The 18,594-nt window shown below is 37.6% G+C and overlaps 1 protein-coding gene across 1 annotated transcript in view; it reads left to right on the top strand.

The window, feature by feature from the left end:
• The window catches only part of trmt44 (tRNA methyltransferase 44 homolog), a 116,538-nt gene that overhangs the window by 50,817 nt on the left and 47,127 nt on the right, over positions 1-18,594 (top strand). Inside the window, exon 6 of the mRNA XM_073836877.1 lies at positions 10,081-10,152. Within this exon, the coding sequence (XP_073692978.1) occupies positions 10,081-10,152 (72 nt within the window). The remainder of the gene's footprint in view (positions 1-10,080; positions 10,153-18,594) is intronic.

Raw genomic sequence — 18,594 nt, 5'->3', positions numbered from 1 at the left:
CCTCACACAGAATCCAACGTGTATTTGTGTTTGCGCTCTGTTTTTGCAGTGTTGAACATTGTAGCCAATCCCAGACATGTCCGTTTCTGAAACACAATGGCCAATCAGTGGCATTTCATTTAGTTAGAATCCACTCACTAAATTGTTGTTCAGTCCTGAGTTCTGGAAACTCACGGATCCTCACGTTATAACCAAGTGTACACAGTGCATAAGTTGATCCCTTGTCATTTGAGATTTAACTTAAGCTTAATAAAGAGCTGGGAATACATACTTCAAATTATTTATTTGCCAAATTTTCTGTAAATATACTTCAGTTACGGAAGCTTTGGGGCAAGCAGATTCTCCACAGCTTTCTCGCTTTCGCTCTATTGCTATGACTCCTCAGGATTGATGTGCATTCTCTGTGTTTCGCTGGCATGCACGTGATTTCTTTTGCGAGGTTAAGTTGTGCGCAAAGTGCTCGGCCAAGGGGAAAAATGCGCTGTTGCTGCCAGATCTCAATTGCCGAAAATCACATTGTGTTTGATGAACTCGACTAAATCAAATGAAAAAATAGTAACTGTATATTTTCATATTTTTTTTTTTAAGTCCACTAAAACGTATTATAGACAGTGTTGGAGATGTTATTGTCAACATGCAAGTGGTAAATTAAAATAAAGTATATAGAAATGTATATAATTTTTTAATAATAAAAAAAACATATATATGTATGTATATGTGGTTGCGTCAATTTAAAAAGGAAAAAAACAGGGTCGCTCAAAAAAGTTTGAAAACCACTGCACTAGGGTAATGCGAAGGAGACAAATTGCTGAATAACGAAGTTATTCTTGTTTTCTTTGCATACAAAAAGTATTTTTGTAGCTTCGTAAAATTATGGTTGAACCCCTGATGTCACACAGATTATTTTACCGACCTCCTTGCTACTTTCCTGGACGTTGATTGTGTTAATAACATTGCTGTCTATGGGAGGGTCAGAGAGCTGTTAGAATGCATCAAAAAATCTCAATTTGTGTTCCTAAGACGAACAGCTTTTATGGGTTTGGACGACATTAAGTGATTAATGACAATTTTTTCATTTTGGGATTTTTTTTTTTTTTAATTTAAAAGCTAAACTAAATCCTACCTCTCATTCTGCACAAATCCAAATGTTTACATATTTGCGACGTATCTGGATGCTAAAATATTGTTTATTTTGTAAAACTATAGGCTATTTTATTTTGATAATAAACAGGCTATGATGTCAAGGGTCTTGAGAATTAGTGTTCAGAACATGCTCTGAGAGGTTTGCAGACTCCAGAGCCTGGGGTTACCATATTGTCCCGTTCGCCTGAGAGAGGATGACCTGTCTCAGGGGAATGGGCCACAAGGGTGCTACAAGCAGCTGACACAACTCCGAGAACCAATGCTGGTTTATCCAGAGAGGGGCCACCAGAAGAACCTTGTGTTCTTGTTCCTTGACTCGCCTGATTACTTGATGTTTGCCCTGTATGTGTGCGCTTTCAGTGAACGCAAGTTGAGCTGAGCCCATTCCAGGAGGTGTTCTACCAAAGTAAAGAGGCGCTTCGAGGAAAGCCCTCTCTGGCAATTTATGTAGGACATCAACGTCACGCTGTCCGAACAAACCAGAACATGGTGTCACTTTAGGTCTGGCAAGAAGAACTGAGGGCCCGGCACACTGCCAGCATCTCTAGGCAGGTGGCCGTTGTCTTAGAAGTTTGACAAGTGAAATGAGACAAACCCCTGGTTTCACAGACAAGACTTAAGACTAGTCTAAGACTAAAATGTAAGTCTGAGCTGTTTCAACTAAAAGAAAACTTGCATTGATTAATCTTAAAATATGTCAGTGCCCTGTATGCTAGGGATGCACTTTTTTCCAGGGGTTTCAGAACAGCGTAATCGATACTGCGTCACCAGACAGGCGTGGTCTATTTGAGAATTTGCATAGGTCACCGATCATGCGCAGTTTGGGAAAAGCCATTTGCTTCAGATACCTCCACGATCGCACGGGTTTCTTTCCCTTCATATTTATATTCATATACAGTGTCTTGAAATACCTGTCTGTGATCGCAGGGGTTTCGTGCCCTTCATATTTATATTCATATACAGTGTCATGAAATACCTGTCCACGATTGCAGGGGTTTTGTGCCCTTTGTAAGAAAAAGTGAAGACGACGTCGAAGATCTGGAAGAAGAATGTCGTTTATTACAGCTCGGCAGTAACAAAGTACAGGCAGCACTTCGGTTTCAGCGGAGTCAGAATGAACCCAGAACATCCTTAGCTCAAACTTTTTATAGCATTACAGTTTACTACCCTTAATGTAAATGAAGTTGCTCCTATCGTAATAGCTGTGGTCTGTATGTTAATTAAGTTCTGACACCCCTTTGTCTAAGATGGTAATCAGTGTCTCACACCCGCTCCCATTCTACAATTGGTCACCTTTTGCTCAGGATGAGATTATCCCAAATGGCCTAAACTGTTGACTTTCTTCTTCTCTATAATAATTAAGCCATTTTGGGGAATGAGCATGATTAAACATATTGTGGAGTGGAATCTGGGTCGAGGTAGACTATATTTCTTACAGTCCCCCGTTTGATGCTTTTGGCCCGGAAGAAGCATCACATCCACTTCCTTACACAGATTACACCTCCCTTCCTGGGCAGGTGCCCAGTGGCGGTGAAGCCCTGGCTTAGGTTGTCCTCTTAAGTGGCCATCAGAGAATCTTACCCGTCATTGGGTCATCACCTGATGCACACTGGTTATCGCTCCATCCAATTACGCAAAATTATCATAGAGACCTTTTCTAAAATTTAGCAAAATGACATACAAACATTTTCTTGGGTTTGGGGAAGGAGCACTTGAGAACCATAACAGCAAAAGGAATTATCTAAATGTACTAAACATTATAATACAAACATAGCCAAGAGCCTAAGGAGCAAAAACATCAATCATTAGCATAAAAAAATGTTTGTGTTTTCTTTACATGCGTTATGTTCCTTTTCTCAATGTGAACATCCTTTGTCCAGGTGTGCATAAAATAGAAATAATAATATATTTTCTGCATATATTTGTGTCTTTCTAGTGTCATGTGCATTGGGTCCGTTTTCTTAGTGTGTGGATATCCTTTATCCACATGTGTGCATTCAGTACACAATAATATATTTTCTGCATTCAAGTATGCATATATTTGTGTCTTTCTAGTGTTGTGTGCAGTGAGTCTGTGTCTTTGTACATTTCCTCCAGTGGGTCTGTCCTTTGCCCACTTGTTTTCCATCTTGGTGGAACGACTGCTGTCCATAGTCTCTGAAAAGGTTTGATTTCTCCTTGGTTCTTTTATCTGTTTTCCATTCTTTTCACTATGGATAACAAGTCCTCAGAAAAGAAGCAGTCACTGGTGTTGTTGCTATCCATGCCATTCAACCAGGTCCATCCATCCTATAGTGGGTCTCATGGTTCCTAAATCTTTTAGGCTTGGAGTTCTGGTTTTTGTAGGTTTGGAAATCTCTGGATTTCTGGTTCTGATGATCACTCTGTTCTTTAAGAAGTCCTTTTCCTTGTGGAAGTCCCCTGGCTCCACTGGTTCTGCTGGCCTTCTTGTCTTTCGAATGACTGGATCATTTTTTTTATTCCAAGAGTTCACATCTTTCCATCTTGATGCATATACCTGAAATGATCAAAAAGAAGAGATTGCCCCCCTTTCCCCCACAAGAATCTTTTCACATTCAAAACATACAGAAATTTAATCACATAATGCAATTAAAATAATTTCTCATCAATTTTATTTAAATATCAATGTCATTATCACATTTCCAGTCATTTATAAAGAATCACCCCCCTTTTGATAGTAAACATATTTTTCTAAAATATGATGCCATCATAAAACAATTCCTTCAGTTCACATCAGCATCTGCTTGTGACTGAGCTACAGTCGTGTTCTTGCAGTGCTGTGTTTGTCTGTCACGTTAGATAGGGAGGTCTGGGTCCAAATGTGGGGGGAAGAGAATTTATTAAACAAACACAAATAAACAACGAACAAACAAAAGGCCAACACGGCAGAACACGACTTGAATACAAAATCAAAGATAAACAAAACAGGAAACACGGTCTAGGAGCCAGGATAAGAAACACAGAAACAAACCACACAGAAGACAATGCAGCCAGAATGAGTAGTGGGAAATGAGAGTTCTTATAGACCAGATAATTGTGAACAGGTGAGAGCTTGATGAGTGCTAATGACAAGACAAGTGTTACAATCAGGGAAGTGCAGTGCAGGGAAGGGAAAACAGCGACCTCAGGTGGCTGAGGGAAGCCCCACAGCCCAGATCATGACACTGGCAAGGTGTGAATGGCCTCTTCCTTATTTCCTTTCAACAATGCCAACTGGGTTTCTAAATTGCCTATCTTCTTAAGCAAGTTACGATAGCCCATCTTTCTTTTGTGTGAAAAATGACATTGTCTTGCCTTGTGTCCCATCCTTCCACAAGCAAAACAAACAACTTCCTGATCTTTCCTACCTTTCTCCAAACAATGCCTTGCTATGTGACCATCTTTTCCACATGCATAACAGACAAAGCTTTGATGAGGTCTCTCATTCTCTTGACAATGTCTAGCAATGTGACCAGCTTTTCCACATGCATAACTAAGAGTAACACCTTCTGAATTTACTCTTTCAAATCTCCTTGGTCTCTGATGGAAACCATCAGATAATGTAGAACAATCTCTCCTGCCAAAGGCAGACACTGGATGTCTAGATTCTGCAGCTTTCCTTTGACTATTTGCATTAAAATACTCTGTCATTTTAGAAATGATTTGCTCATATGGTGCATTTGCGTCTACATGAAGAGCAATGGCTTCTCGCATGTGTGGACTGCTCTGTGCAATTAATGCATACTTAAACATGAGATTTTGTTTAGTTGCATTTGGCAAACCACTGTAACAGCTAAACATTTCCCACAGCCTGGAAGCAAATGCTAGAGGATGCTCTCCAAGTTCCATTGTCACCTCAGTTATTTTCCTCAAGTTAACCAAATCAGTTCCAACAAGTCTAAGTAGAGCCTCTCTCCTTGCCCCTCTGTCTGATCTTTTGTCTCGAATTTCCTGTGAGAGAACACTAGTTAATGAGCGAGGAATGGAGATCATGAGAAGTCTACAAGCATCTTTGTCTGACACACTATAAACATCCACTACCTTTTCCATTTTTGACAAGAACTCTACAGGCTCCATATTATGAGGCTCAAAAGTACCCACTGCTGCAACAAGACTTTGGAAGTCCATAAAAGACAGCTGTCTAACAGCGTGGCCATTTTCAGTTCTTTGATCAAGAACCCTCTCATTTCCATTTCTATTTCCAAACTGTCTTGTTCGCACTGGTGCTATTGGGAACCTCACAGAATCATCTGAAGAATTATGTTGTTGACTAAAGGCTTCCTTGCATTTCTTCTCGTCATATTCAGAATTGGATTTGGCATGTACCAACCGTCTAGTTGTCCCTTCATGCAAAGATCTAAATGTTTCCCTCTCTGTTTCAGCTTTTGAAATTTCTTTTGTCAATTTCATCTGTTCTTTCAAAATTATCTCTTCAGCCTCGCAATTTCTCAATGACATAACATAGCAGCTGACTTGAGAATTTAGCAACTTGTTTTCTGTTTTTATTTCTTCTAATCTTTTCTTAGTTACCTTGTATGAAGCAAAAAGAGCTTGAAGTGCATTAGCAACTTTTCCCTCTTTGTTTTTAGGCATTTTGGGACACTTTGTGAATTGAGACATAGCCCACTCATATGGGTCATCTGCCTTCTCTATCCCATCAAACATTCCTACTGAGTAGGGGTGTAACGATATGCCTAGGTCACGATACGTATCCCGATATTAGGTTCACGATACAATATGTATCACGATATTTTGAACAAAAATTAAAACATGAAACTGAAAAACAAACAACAGATTTATTTAAAAAAAAAAATTCAATAGCTTTCTTAGTTTTACATACAAGGTCACATTTTAAGGTTTAATAAAAACCTTCTGTATTAAAATTAACAACTGATAAGGTCTGTCTGTCACTGATTTTTTTTTTAAATTTAACATGATAGTGATAAAATTGTCAAGATGTCAAATTCTTTAAACCTGCTAGCGATGCAAGATTCTTTGTGTGTGTGAAACAGAGTCCTACCCGACGGGTGAACCGCTATAACTGACGTAACGGTGGAATAATATTTATCTGTCAGGTGCAGTGCGGGTGACATGCACTGGTATTTGCTCTTTGGACTCAAACACGCTGACGCTGCTCTCAAACGGTCCCGTGCCTGTGTTCACGCTCTGTCTGAAGACCGTTTAAAAGCCATTTCACATGGGACGCGTCAAGCGGTGGAATCTCTGCGCGGCTGCCGCTTTCTCTCATAGTGAAAGTGTTTTGCGGTCAAGCTGGTGTTCGCGACGCGGTCTCGGGGTAAACGTATTGCAAACAACAAGGTCTCATTTTATTTTACAAAAACAAAATAAATGAAACGTAATGAAAATACTATGTGTTATTTGCTGTTTGTCATTTTATGGGACAATGACTAGCGTGGTTTTCATGTCAGACACAGTTTACTATGACATTTTACCAAAATTGTATTTTTACTGCGCAGGCTATACTACATGCATTTTCTGGATTTTTTTCTTTATTAATAGCCTTTCTCCATATTTTATGGATCATACAGCTCCGAAATGTTGCCATACTGCTGACTTAAATGAGGAGGGAGGGTCCGCAATATCTGGGTTGGTTGCCATGTTTCCTCACGTTCTTCTTCAACTAGCTCAACTTTTGCAGGCAGGCGTCACATGATTGGAAAGGTAGTCACGGGGTGTGTCGTGATTCTTCCTTATCACACCGCGACACAGGATCGTGGATCTTGTTGTCGCGATTTCGGTTTCATATCGCATATCATTACAGCCCTACTACTGAGCCATGTTTAGCGATGTATTTAACTATCAGCTCTTCCATTTTTCACGATCTTATTAAATTGTCTTGTGCAATTTAATAGACTTTATTGCTTCACTGACTGAACATTATCTAGTTACTTTAAGATACCTGTCAGTCTAATTATTCACAGCTCCTGTGCTTTGGACGCAAATGAATAAAACAGCCACACTATGTCAGGCTTCTAAAGCAAATTTTACCTTTTCGGACATGGCCACACTCCGTCGGGCCTTACACTTCACTACACTAAACTATTAAAAATGTAACACTATCACAGTATGTTGGACAAAAACCACACTACTTCGGGTTTTAGGTTATATTTTTAAAAGTTTACTTTCATCAGAATTGTCAAAACAACTTACTCTGTTTCAATTACTTTAGAAACATAGAACTCTGTTTCAGTTACTTTAGAAACAATAGGCCTAATACCACTCTGCTACCACACTACGTCGGGCTGATTCAATTACCTTAGAATCTTAACAGAATTATGACAAATGTCTCACACATCAGGCAAAACAAGCGCTTACAGTTTTAACTTCTGCAACTGCTTAAAAAATATATATAACGATGTTTGTCACAGTGCATTGAACAAAACTTTTTTTTGTTATATAATTTTTTTTTTTAAACAGCTTTTTTTTCTAGCCACAGTTCTTTGGGCTCAAACTGATATTTATCAGATTAAAAACAGTACCACATTACGTCGGGCTAAAAACCACACTGCTTCGGGTTACTGTTTTACACTTAGAGTCACGGTACATCGGACTCACTACACTATAACACAACTATCATGAAATAATTCTGTGATCACACTACGTCGGATCAATTCAGTTACTTTAGAATTCAATCAGAATTATAACATCATCTCAGTCAGTTTCAATTACATTAGAAACTTACAACTTCAGACACAACAGATCTAATACAACTCTGCCACCACACTGCGTCGGGTTGATTCAATTACTTTAGAATCCTAACAGAATTATAAGAGACCAACAAGTTTCAGTTACTTTAGAAACAACAATTCCAGTACAGCTCTGTCACCACACTGCATCAGGTTAATTCAGTTCCGTTAGAATTTTAAACAGAATTGTACTTAATAGGCCTAAGAACTCCTCCTGCTAATACTGACTAAACCAAATTCTCTTCTGTCCTTAAAATTTTCTTTTCTAGATTTTTTTAAACAAGGGGGTTCCCTGACAAAAACAGCATAGAAGAAAGAAACTGTTTTTCTTACATTTCCTTGCTTTTTTGGAAATCCTCGTTGGGTGGCTCGCCAATGTAAGAAAAAGTGAAGAAGACGTTGAAGATCTTGAAGAAGAATGTCGTTTATTATAGGCTACTGTGTCATGAAATACCTGTCCACGATCGCAGAGGTTTCGTACTCTTCATATTTATATTCATATACAGTATCATGAAATACCTGTCCACGATTGCAGGGGTTTCGTACTCTTCATATTTATATTCATATACAGTGTCATGAAATACCTTTCCACGATCGCAGGGGATTCGTGCCCTTCATATTCATATACAGTATCATGAAATGCCTTTCCACGATCGCAGGGGTTTTGTGCCAGATACACTTTTATGTTCATATACAGTGTCATGAAATACCTTTTCACGATCGCAGGGGTTTCGTGTCCTTCATATTATATTCAAATACAGTATCATGAAATACCTTTTCACGATCGCAGAGGTTTCGTGCCCTTCATATTTATATTCATATACAGTGTCATGAAATACCTGTCCACGATCGCAGGGGTTTCGTGCCCTTCATATTCATATACAGTATCATGAAATACCTTTCCACGATCGCAGGGGTTTCGTGCCAGATACACTTAATATTTATATTCATATACAGTGTCATGAAATACCTTTTCACGATCGCAGGGGTTTCGTACTCTTCATGTTTATATTCATATAGGCTACAGTGTCATGAAATACCTGTTCACGATCGCAGGGGTTTCGTGTCCTTCATATTATATTCATATACAGTATCATGAAATACCTTTTCACGATCGCAGAGGTTTCGTGCCCTTCATATTTATATTCATATACAGTGTCATGAAATACCTGTCCACGATCGCAGGGGTTTCGTGCCCTTCATATTCATATACAGTATCATGAAATACCTTTCCACGATCGCAGGGGTTTCGTGCCAGATACACTTAATATTTATATTCATATACAGTGTCATGAAATACCTGTCCACGATCGCAGGGGTTTCGTGCCCTTCATATTCATATACAGTATCATGAAATACCTTTCCACGATCGCAGGGGTTTCGTGCCCTTCATATTCATATACAGTATCATGAAATACCTTTCCACGATCGCAGGAGTTTCGTACTCTTCATATTTATATTCATATACAGTGTCTTGAAATACCTGTCCACGATCGCAGGGGTTTCGTACTCTTCATATTTATATTCATATACAGTATCATGAAATACCTTTCCACGATCGCAGGGGTTTCGTACTCTTCATATATTCATATACAGTGTCTTGAAATACCTTTCCACGATCGGAGAGAGGGCAGCGGTTTCGTGCCAGATACCCTTCATGTTGTAAACCATGATTAATTTTCGTAAATAGATGCTACACGAATTACATTTCTATAACGGCTGTTTATTTGTTTTCGAAAATCGTTTAAATGTAAGATTTTAAAACATAAAAATAACCTGTATGACTGTGTTGTCCTTCATTATCCATCAGTGCTGATCCTAGGTTTTGAAATACCCGCGCAAAAAAACTGATTTACTGCGCATGATCGGTGACCTCTCTTAATAATTTTTTTTTTTAGAAAGAGGCATTTTCCCAACGCCCCCAGAAACGCCCATTTTACGTCATGGTAATGAAACCCCTGGAATTTAGTGAATGCCCTGTATGCTACTGCTTGGCAGGACACTTATTATAAATTTCAAAAGACAAACTGCAGGCCGTTTAAAATTCATTCACTGGCCAGACTTTGGACATCCCTGGTGTGTTTTGTACATTTTAATTAGACGAGATTAGAAATTGTACTAATTCCTTCAGGACTTAAAGGGCGTTATGTACAGCCCCTGTGATGTACTCTGTTCTGTTTTGATTAAATTGACTAAGGCCTAAGTTAATCTATTTACTCCTGGGTTTCAGCATCCTGGAAAGGGCATGGACATTCGCAAAAGAAAGATCTGGGACATGTATGGGCCTGGTACTCATCTAGAGGTAAGATATAATTGAGACATTGGACAGTGTTACTGATGGTCACATCTTCCTTTTTATAAGGAAACTTGAGGCCTTTTTTATTTTTTGTTTTATATTTATATGCTTTTTTATTTTTAGTTTTTTTCCTGATTTGCAAACTTACCTTTTATTGTTCTTCCATCATTGGTCAGTATGAAAAGTCAATATAATTGTATATATTATACAATTTAATATGTACTAGTAGGTAGTAGTAGGACAGATTAATCAATACTATTTTAATCTTCTTATGATGACCAAATATTGATTCCTATATCCCAAGAATCAATCCCAAGAGGTAGCACGTTTCAATAATTATCTTGACCTATTCTTAGGATTACTGCAAGCAGTGTTCCCTCAATTTGGCTGTGTGCTGCTAAGAGCTACTTAAAATATATTTGAGATGTAGTGTTTTTCATAACAGTGTAATATTTCTGACTAAAATACACATACACGTTTTGCTCAAATATTTTTTTTTAATTTTTTTTTTTATTATAGCAGTAACTGTAAAATGTAGGGGTATAACGATACCCGTATTCGTATTTAACCATTCACAAGGCTTTCGGTTCAGTACGCATTACAAGCCGAACGATTCGTTGAACTAATCCTATTACATTTGGAAAATAAAAGAGCTTAAAGTGTGTGAAATATAATGTTCTTAGTGCCACTGTGCTCAACAAGGCAGCCCAAATGATGTGATGTCTGCCCCTCCCATCCCCAAAGAAAAACAGGGGTGTGACTTTTTTCCTTGCTTTTTTTAGCTTATTAATAGCTTGTAAATGCCTGTGCTTCTTCTACTTTCACTTTTGAATTAGCGGCAATTCTGCGTCAGTTGATTGATTTGACAACAGAACAGTATGTCAAACTCACTTATATTAAACATAGAATGTTTCATTTATTAACAAAATGAATACAAATACACCATGCTATAGGCCTAATATAAAATAACAAATAGCTTACACAACATTTAAATTAAAAAAAATGAGCAAACACAGTGGAACTAAATAAATAAGAAACAAATGTTAAGAAGTGGGTCCTTTTGGATCTGAGTCTTCATAGGGTCCAACAATACGTGCTGTACCTAGGACCAGAGCAACGCAGTTAACTTACAATACTTTTAGAAGCCATCCAGAATGAATCTATTCAGTTTATCATAGGATGAGATTTTTTTTTTAATCAACTAGGGTGGTACTCAGGCTTTCAGTGCAGATCTTAATCTTAAGTGCAAGAAAAAGGAGAATCCTGGGAGAGAGAATTTCTAAGGCTGGCTATGGCACAGGGGAGTCAACATCTGTCCACGTCCTAAGAGGTCTCATCTGCTATGCTAAATAATAGGACCAGAAATCTGGTAGGGATAAGCCATCATGAGGTTTTAGCCTGTGCATAGCTTAAAGATGTTTTCTAGGCCATTGTTTATTCCACAAAAATAGCTTTTGGAGCATCTTGGATCGGACAATACGCAAGTACCAAATTGAGCTTTCTTGCGCACCTTCGTCAGCATATGCACACAAAATTACGTCGGAATGTCTTGTGAGCAGTATCCGCATAAACACCTGTTGTTTCCGACCCGCTCTTCACTCATAACTAGCAGGTTCACAACTTCTTCCACCCTTAACTGTATTACTGCTCGTTCTTATTGCCATATTGGCTCAAATACATAAGCAATTACACTTATTATGGACTCAGGAATCCTTTCAAATTTGAGTGGGTGCTGGGTTAAAAAGTTTTAGTAGTGCAAATGTAATCATAACACTTTGCTATGCAGCACATTTACTAAGTAAAGAAAATTGGTCCACTTCATATTAATCAAACAAATCCCATGCTTAGTGCTGGTGAAAAGGTCAAATACATGATCATTGTACATTAAACTTAAACAATCACTTAAAGTCTCCCTGTAGTCAAAAATGTTATCCCTTAAAACACATCTTTAATCATAAAATTACATATTTAAATGTTTTTGAAAATAATTTTCTTTGCCTTAAAATAGCTTGAATGTAACACTACTCCTCTTGCCTCATTTACTATATGCAGATCTACGCAAATTAGCTCCACCTTCACTTCACACCAACCTGCCAGCCAGCGCCTCCTGATCCGCTAACTAAACTGTAGTAAACGCGATACAATGGCAAATGGAAATATTGGTTTATTTAGTCATAATTGTTATATATTTGAACCAGAAAGCTGGTATGCTCACTGTAAGCAATGAGACTGGTGGCTAACTTTGTGAGGTAATATCATCTGTTTGCTCTGGTTCATACACGGATAATGACCGATAAACCTATGTTTTTACTAGCGGACATCTACAGTGGACACTGCAACATTCGTTAAAGTTACTTGACAATGTCATGTCCTCAGAATTCCTTGAATACTCGAATGCAGCCTAGTTTGCGATTCTAAATCACGCCTACGAGCATAACGTTATGTGCCTGAAGTGCGGACACCAATGTGGGAAAAGTGGGTCTGATAAATAAGTGGTTACAGCACGTGTCGTCGTGAAAATTGTGAAAAATATCAACAGATAGCGAAACATCTACAGAAAAATATACCCGATTAACCTGGCTGAAAGGAGCACAAACCGGTAACACTTTATTATAACGTTCAGTTGTAAATCATTTATAAGTAATAAGTTAATGATGAAATAATCATTTATAAAATATTAATAAACGATTAATAAGTGATATGCTAACAATTTGTGTATGTTTTGCAAATGTATTTACAAGTAATTAGATAATGATGAACTAATCATTTACAAAACATGACTATATGCTCATAACTGAAGTAATATGTTAACGGTGTACAAATCTGTCGTGAATTGTCTTTAAAAAAAAAAGCACATCATGAAATAATCATTCTTAGTAAATGGTTAATAAGTAACTAGTTAATATATTATTAATCACTTATAAATCATTGAAATGTCAACATTGTACATCTCGATAAAAGTTTGTTAATCATGAACAAATGATGATCAAATCATTAGTAAATGATCAGTATATAGTAGGGGTGTGACGAGACACGATATGAGACCAGACGAGATTTTTAAACTTTTTTAAAGAAATCCTCAATAATTAAATATATAGGGAAAAATAGTATTTTATTCAACAAAAAAACACAAAATGCAAAAACAATGTATGTGCATTTTGATATGAACTTGTACTTGAAATTAAACTTTTATTAAACTTTAAACTTTTAATGCAGTAATAAACATGTAAACTAATGCTGCATGATTCTGGATAAACTGAAAAACTATTTTCTTTTATAAACTGGAGATCACGATACTGAAGAAAAAAGGATTAGAAATCTAAACAAAATTACGTAATTTACTAGTGGTTCTGACAGAATGTTCATAGCTTAAGTCTAAATTTTAACAAAAAAAAAAAAAAAATGAAGGAGCCAGTGTCTCAATTAATAAAGACTTGTTTCACTATTGGAATCTCTTGAATGTATAATTCAATGACAAATACTTTTTTTAAACGTGCAGTTGTCGCCACCTGCTGGCGGAAGAGGACAAGCGTTACACTACAGACATGTTAGAAGGTACTTTCATTTTGATCGCTACTGTAGACAATAAGGCTCCGTCCACACGAAGCCGGTGCGTTCCCTATCCGATCATTTTTTTTCCTCGTTCTAAAAAAAAAATTCCGTAAACACGAAACCACTGAAAACGGTGTAGTATATATGCCAGACCAGTGTGTGGTGCTGTAATTCTGCCATAGAGATACGCTATACACGGAGAAGAAGACTTTGAGCATGCGCATAACCTTGCGCGCTGTATACGAACTAAGAAGAAGAAGACGAAGATGCGAACATTATCGCTTGTTGCTCTTAACAGTTGCATATAGGGCTGTAACAATACGCGATATGAAACCGAAATCGCGACACTCAGATCCACGATCCTGTGTCGCGGTGTAATAAGGGAGAATCGCGACACACCCCGTGACTACCTTTCCAATCATGTGATGCCTGCCTGCAAAAGTTGAGCTAGTTGAAAAAGAACATGAGGAAACATGGCAACCAACCCAGAGATTGCGGACCCTCCCTCCTCATTTAAGTCAGCAGTATGGCAACATTTCGGAGCTGTATGATCCATAAAATACGGAGAAAGGCTATTAATAAAGAAAAAAAAAAAACGTGTAGTATAGCCTGCGCAGTAAAAATACAATTATGTGTAAAATGTCATAGTAAACTCAAACAAATAGCAAATAACACATAGTATTTTCATTACGTTTCATTTATTTTGTTTTTGTAAAGTAAAATGAGACCTTGTTGTTTGCAATACGTTTACCCCGAGACCGCGTCGCGAACACCAGCTCGACCGCAAAACACTTTCACTATGAGAGAAAGTGGCAGCCGCGCAGAGATTCCACCGCTTGACGCGTCCCATGTGAAATGGCTTTTAAATGGTCTTCAGACAGAGCGCAAACACAGGCACGGGACCGTTTGAGAGCAGCGTCAACGTGTACCGGATTGAGTCCAAAGAGCAAATACCTGTGCATGTCACCCGCACTGCACCTGACAGATAAATATTATTCCACCGTTACGTCAGTTTTAGCGGTTCACCCGTCGGGTAGGTTTCGCACACACATAGAATCTTGCATCGCTAGCAGGTTTAAAGAATTTGACATCTTGACAATTTTATCACTATCATGTTAAATTAAAAAAAAAAAAAAAAAATCAGTGACAGACAGACCTTATCAGTTGTTAATTTTATTTATTAAACCTTAAAATGTGACCTTGTATGAAAGACTAAGAAAGCTATTGAAATTTGTAAATTTTTTTTAATAAATCTGTTGTTTGATTTTCAGTTTCATGTTTTAATTTTTGTTCAAAATATTGTGAAACGTATCGTATCATGAACCCAATATTGGGATACGTACCGTATCGTGACCTAGGCATATCGTTACACCCCTAGTTGCAGAGAAGCAATAGATTTTGCTGTAATAAAGCTAGTAGGCTTAGTAGCAACACGAACGCAATCATGTAGTCCGCCATTATTGTTGTTGCTGTTACGTGTGACGCAGCCGACACGTGATGTGATGACATCATCGTTTCACAAAATATACGTATTGGCTGTACACACGAAACCGCGAGGGTGTCGTTTTCAGATTTATACACTTTGGGACCCGGTTTCAAAAAATAGCGGATTCAGTCTCCTAAAACGCCGGATCCGTGTGGATGAAACGCCAATACGATAAAAAATTTATACGTATACAGCGAAACGCGTCTCCGTGTGGACAGGCCCTAAGTGTTTATACCCAAACTATAAGCTTTTATCCCAGTACTTATATTATTTAAATGTCTGTAACAAAGAAATAATGATGATTATGTGGTTAAAAAGACTGTTGCTTTCTGAAACAGCAGCAGTAAGAATGCAGATTTGAATGTCTTCAATAACTTTCACGTCGTAAGCGTCAATGGAGTGCGTGCAACAATTTTAATAGACACCGCTGACTCGTTGTCATTAATGAATAAGATCGCGTGGGGTTTGAATAGAGATCGTGATATTTTAACTATTAGTCATGCAGCTCTAATGTAAACACTGCAAAATGTTTTGCCATGATATCGTCACGTTCCGCGAGACCAGTCACATCGGAACACCCCCCTAGTATATAGTTTATGTATGTTTTGCTAAAGTTGTAAGCTGGTCTGTGAAAAAGCACAAAAATGCAATCATGCTAAAACTATTTTTTTAACAATAATAAATTATTTGCTGTCAAGTGAATAAACGTGTAAATGACAAAAAATCCTTTCTCTCATCAGCACAGACTTGTGTTCTGTGTGGAGTGTGTGGGATCTAGTGTTAACTTATCTCATGAGATATAAATGAGCTCATGTAGGCTAATGTCTAAAATCAAGGATTAACAATGAATTGGTTCCTAATAAAAATGGTTGTTTTTTTTTTTTCGTTACATTTCCCGAGTTAGAACGAACCGAACGAAACAAAACATTACTTAGTAAATTCAAGGCACAGTAATTTCCTCATTCATTATATAATTAAAATATATAAGAATTTTATTTTGTCATACTCGTGATTTATGAATTTGGTCCATCATTGGCATGGTCCATCGCCAAGATTCATTGGTGATTCATGCAAGACAACTGAGACAGCAAAACCCGCCCAATTGCTACTTAAAACTAGCCCAATGACATTTTGAGGGGGTCCCCCAGAAAAAAATCACTTTCTGGGGGGTAAAATACACATTTTTTTTTTAGCGGTTCCCCTGGCACATTTTACATTCCAGGGGATAATATAACGTTATTGGGGTCGCTTCAACCCGCAGCAACAGTATTAAAGTAGTTGTGTTTGTAAAAGACATTTTAAAATGTAATGTTTTATTGTTTATTTATTTTTTTTAACATTACTGAAAAAATCATTATATAAGAATGATTTCTAAAGGATCACATGACACCAAAGACTACAGTAATGATGCTGAAAATTCAGCTTTGAGCACAGCGATAAATTACATTTTAACATTCTGAAAGAGAAAATCCAAATTGTAATATTACGTATGATTTCGGTACAGCAGGGGAAAAACTAAACATACAAACACACACACACACACACACACACACACACATAAAAAAGAAAAGGAGATGCGACAATCATAGACTGCAGCGTTGACAAGCGCTTGTATGAGGGAGTTATGAGATATCCACAATTCTATGTGTGTTAAGTGTTATTAGTTTATAACTTGTGATGAGAAACAGGACGAAAATTATTATGAAATAAAGTATAGCTTGAAAGGCTGCATGTTCGGCCTCTTCAGACAGCTCTTCAATTCAATTCAATTCAAGTTTATTTGTATAGCGCTTTTCACAATACAAATCGTTGCAAAGCAGCTGTACAAAAAAAAAAATGTAGGCTACTACAATATATTTAGTAGCTTATTAGTGGTGACTACTGTATGTTAAGTCGATGTACATATGGTATAAATATTAAAAACAGTAATGGTGTAATCAAAAACAGATCAAAAATCTAAAACACACTAATAGTAATGATTATGTGTTGCAATCAAACTTGTAGAAAAATTGTGTAGTGCTGTATGTTGTTTCAAGGCTGGCATCATCGGCGGTCCTCTGGGGGGTTGGCATCATCTCTTCTTCTGAATCCAGGCTGAATCTTGTGTAATTCCTAGTTACCACGGGATGGAAATCCCGTGGCAGAAACAGAGAAACAAATAGAGAAATTATTAGCGTAGCTGCTGTTCCATCCAAGCAAAAATGATGTGTTTTGCCCAAGCTGAAGAATGTTGATGTGCATTTGATCAGATGTAACTGAAGTACAATGTTATGAGATACATTATGTGAATGCTTGGCTAAAGAGATGAGTCTTTAATCTAGATTTAAACACAGAGTGTGTCTGAACCCCGAACGTTATCAGGAAGGCTATTCCAGAGTTTGGGAGCCAAATGTGAAAAGGCTCTCCCTCCTTTGCTACTTTGCTATCCTAGGTACTACTAAAAGTCGAGAGTTTTGCGGCCTTAGGGAGCGTGAAGGATTGTAGAGTGGTAGGAGACTAGTTAGGTATGCAGGAGCTAAACCATTAAGGGCCTTATAGGTAAGAAGTAATATTTTGTAAGTGATACGGAACATAATAGGTAGCCAGTGTAGAGACCGTAAAATTGGGGTAATATGATCATATTTTCTTGATCTGGTAAGGAGTCTAGCAGCTGCATTTTGGATTACCTGCAGCTTATTTATTGAAGAAGCCGGACAACCACCTAGTAGTGCATTACAATAGTCCAGTCTAGACGTCATGAATGCATGAACAAACTTTTCTGCATTAAAGCCTGTCTATAGCTGGACATACTGTTTTTCCATGCAATTCTAAAAACCTCTAAGTTAGTTTTTCTCCATTTACGCTCAAGATTACGAGTTTCTTTTTTTTAGAGAATGGGTATTACTGTTGCCATGGCACAGTACGTTTTTCTCTAACCTTTTTTAGCTTGATGGGGGCAACAGCTTCTAATGTATTAGAGAAGATAGTGCCCATGTTACTAGTCATTTTGTCTAGTTCATTTGTATTTATGGGTACACAGAGCAGCTGAGATAAGTCAGGCAGGTTATTTGTGAATCTATCTTTGGTAGTAGGAACAATAGTTCGGCCCAGACGATAGTGCGGAGCTATATAGTTAACATCAGTAATACGCAGCATGCACGATACAAGGAAATGATCAGTAACATCATCGCTTTGAGGTACGATATCTATATCAGTAAGATCAAGTCCGTACGATATAATTAGATCTAGTGTAAGATTAAAACGATGAGTGGGTCCGGTGATGTTTTGCTTGACTCCAAAGGAGTTTATCAGGTCAGTAAACGCAAGTCCTAACGCATCATTTGTATTATCGACATGAATGTTAAAATCCCCAGCAATTAACGCTTTATCAAAATTAACCAATAGGTCTGAGAGGAAATCTGCAAATTCTT

The sequence above is a fragment of the Garra rufa genome, chromosome 3 (genome assembly GCF_049309525.1).
Source record: "Garra rufa chromosome 3, GarRuf1.0, whole genome shotgun sequence".
In the NCBI taxonomy this organism is placed as follows: Eukaryota; Metazoa; Chordata; class Actinopteri; order Cypriniformes; family Cyprinidae; genus Garra; species Garra rufa.
The sequence above is the reverse complement of the archived record's forward strand: the minus strand, read 5'-3'. Positions and strand labels throughout refer to the sequence as shown.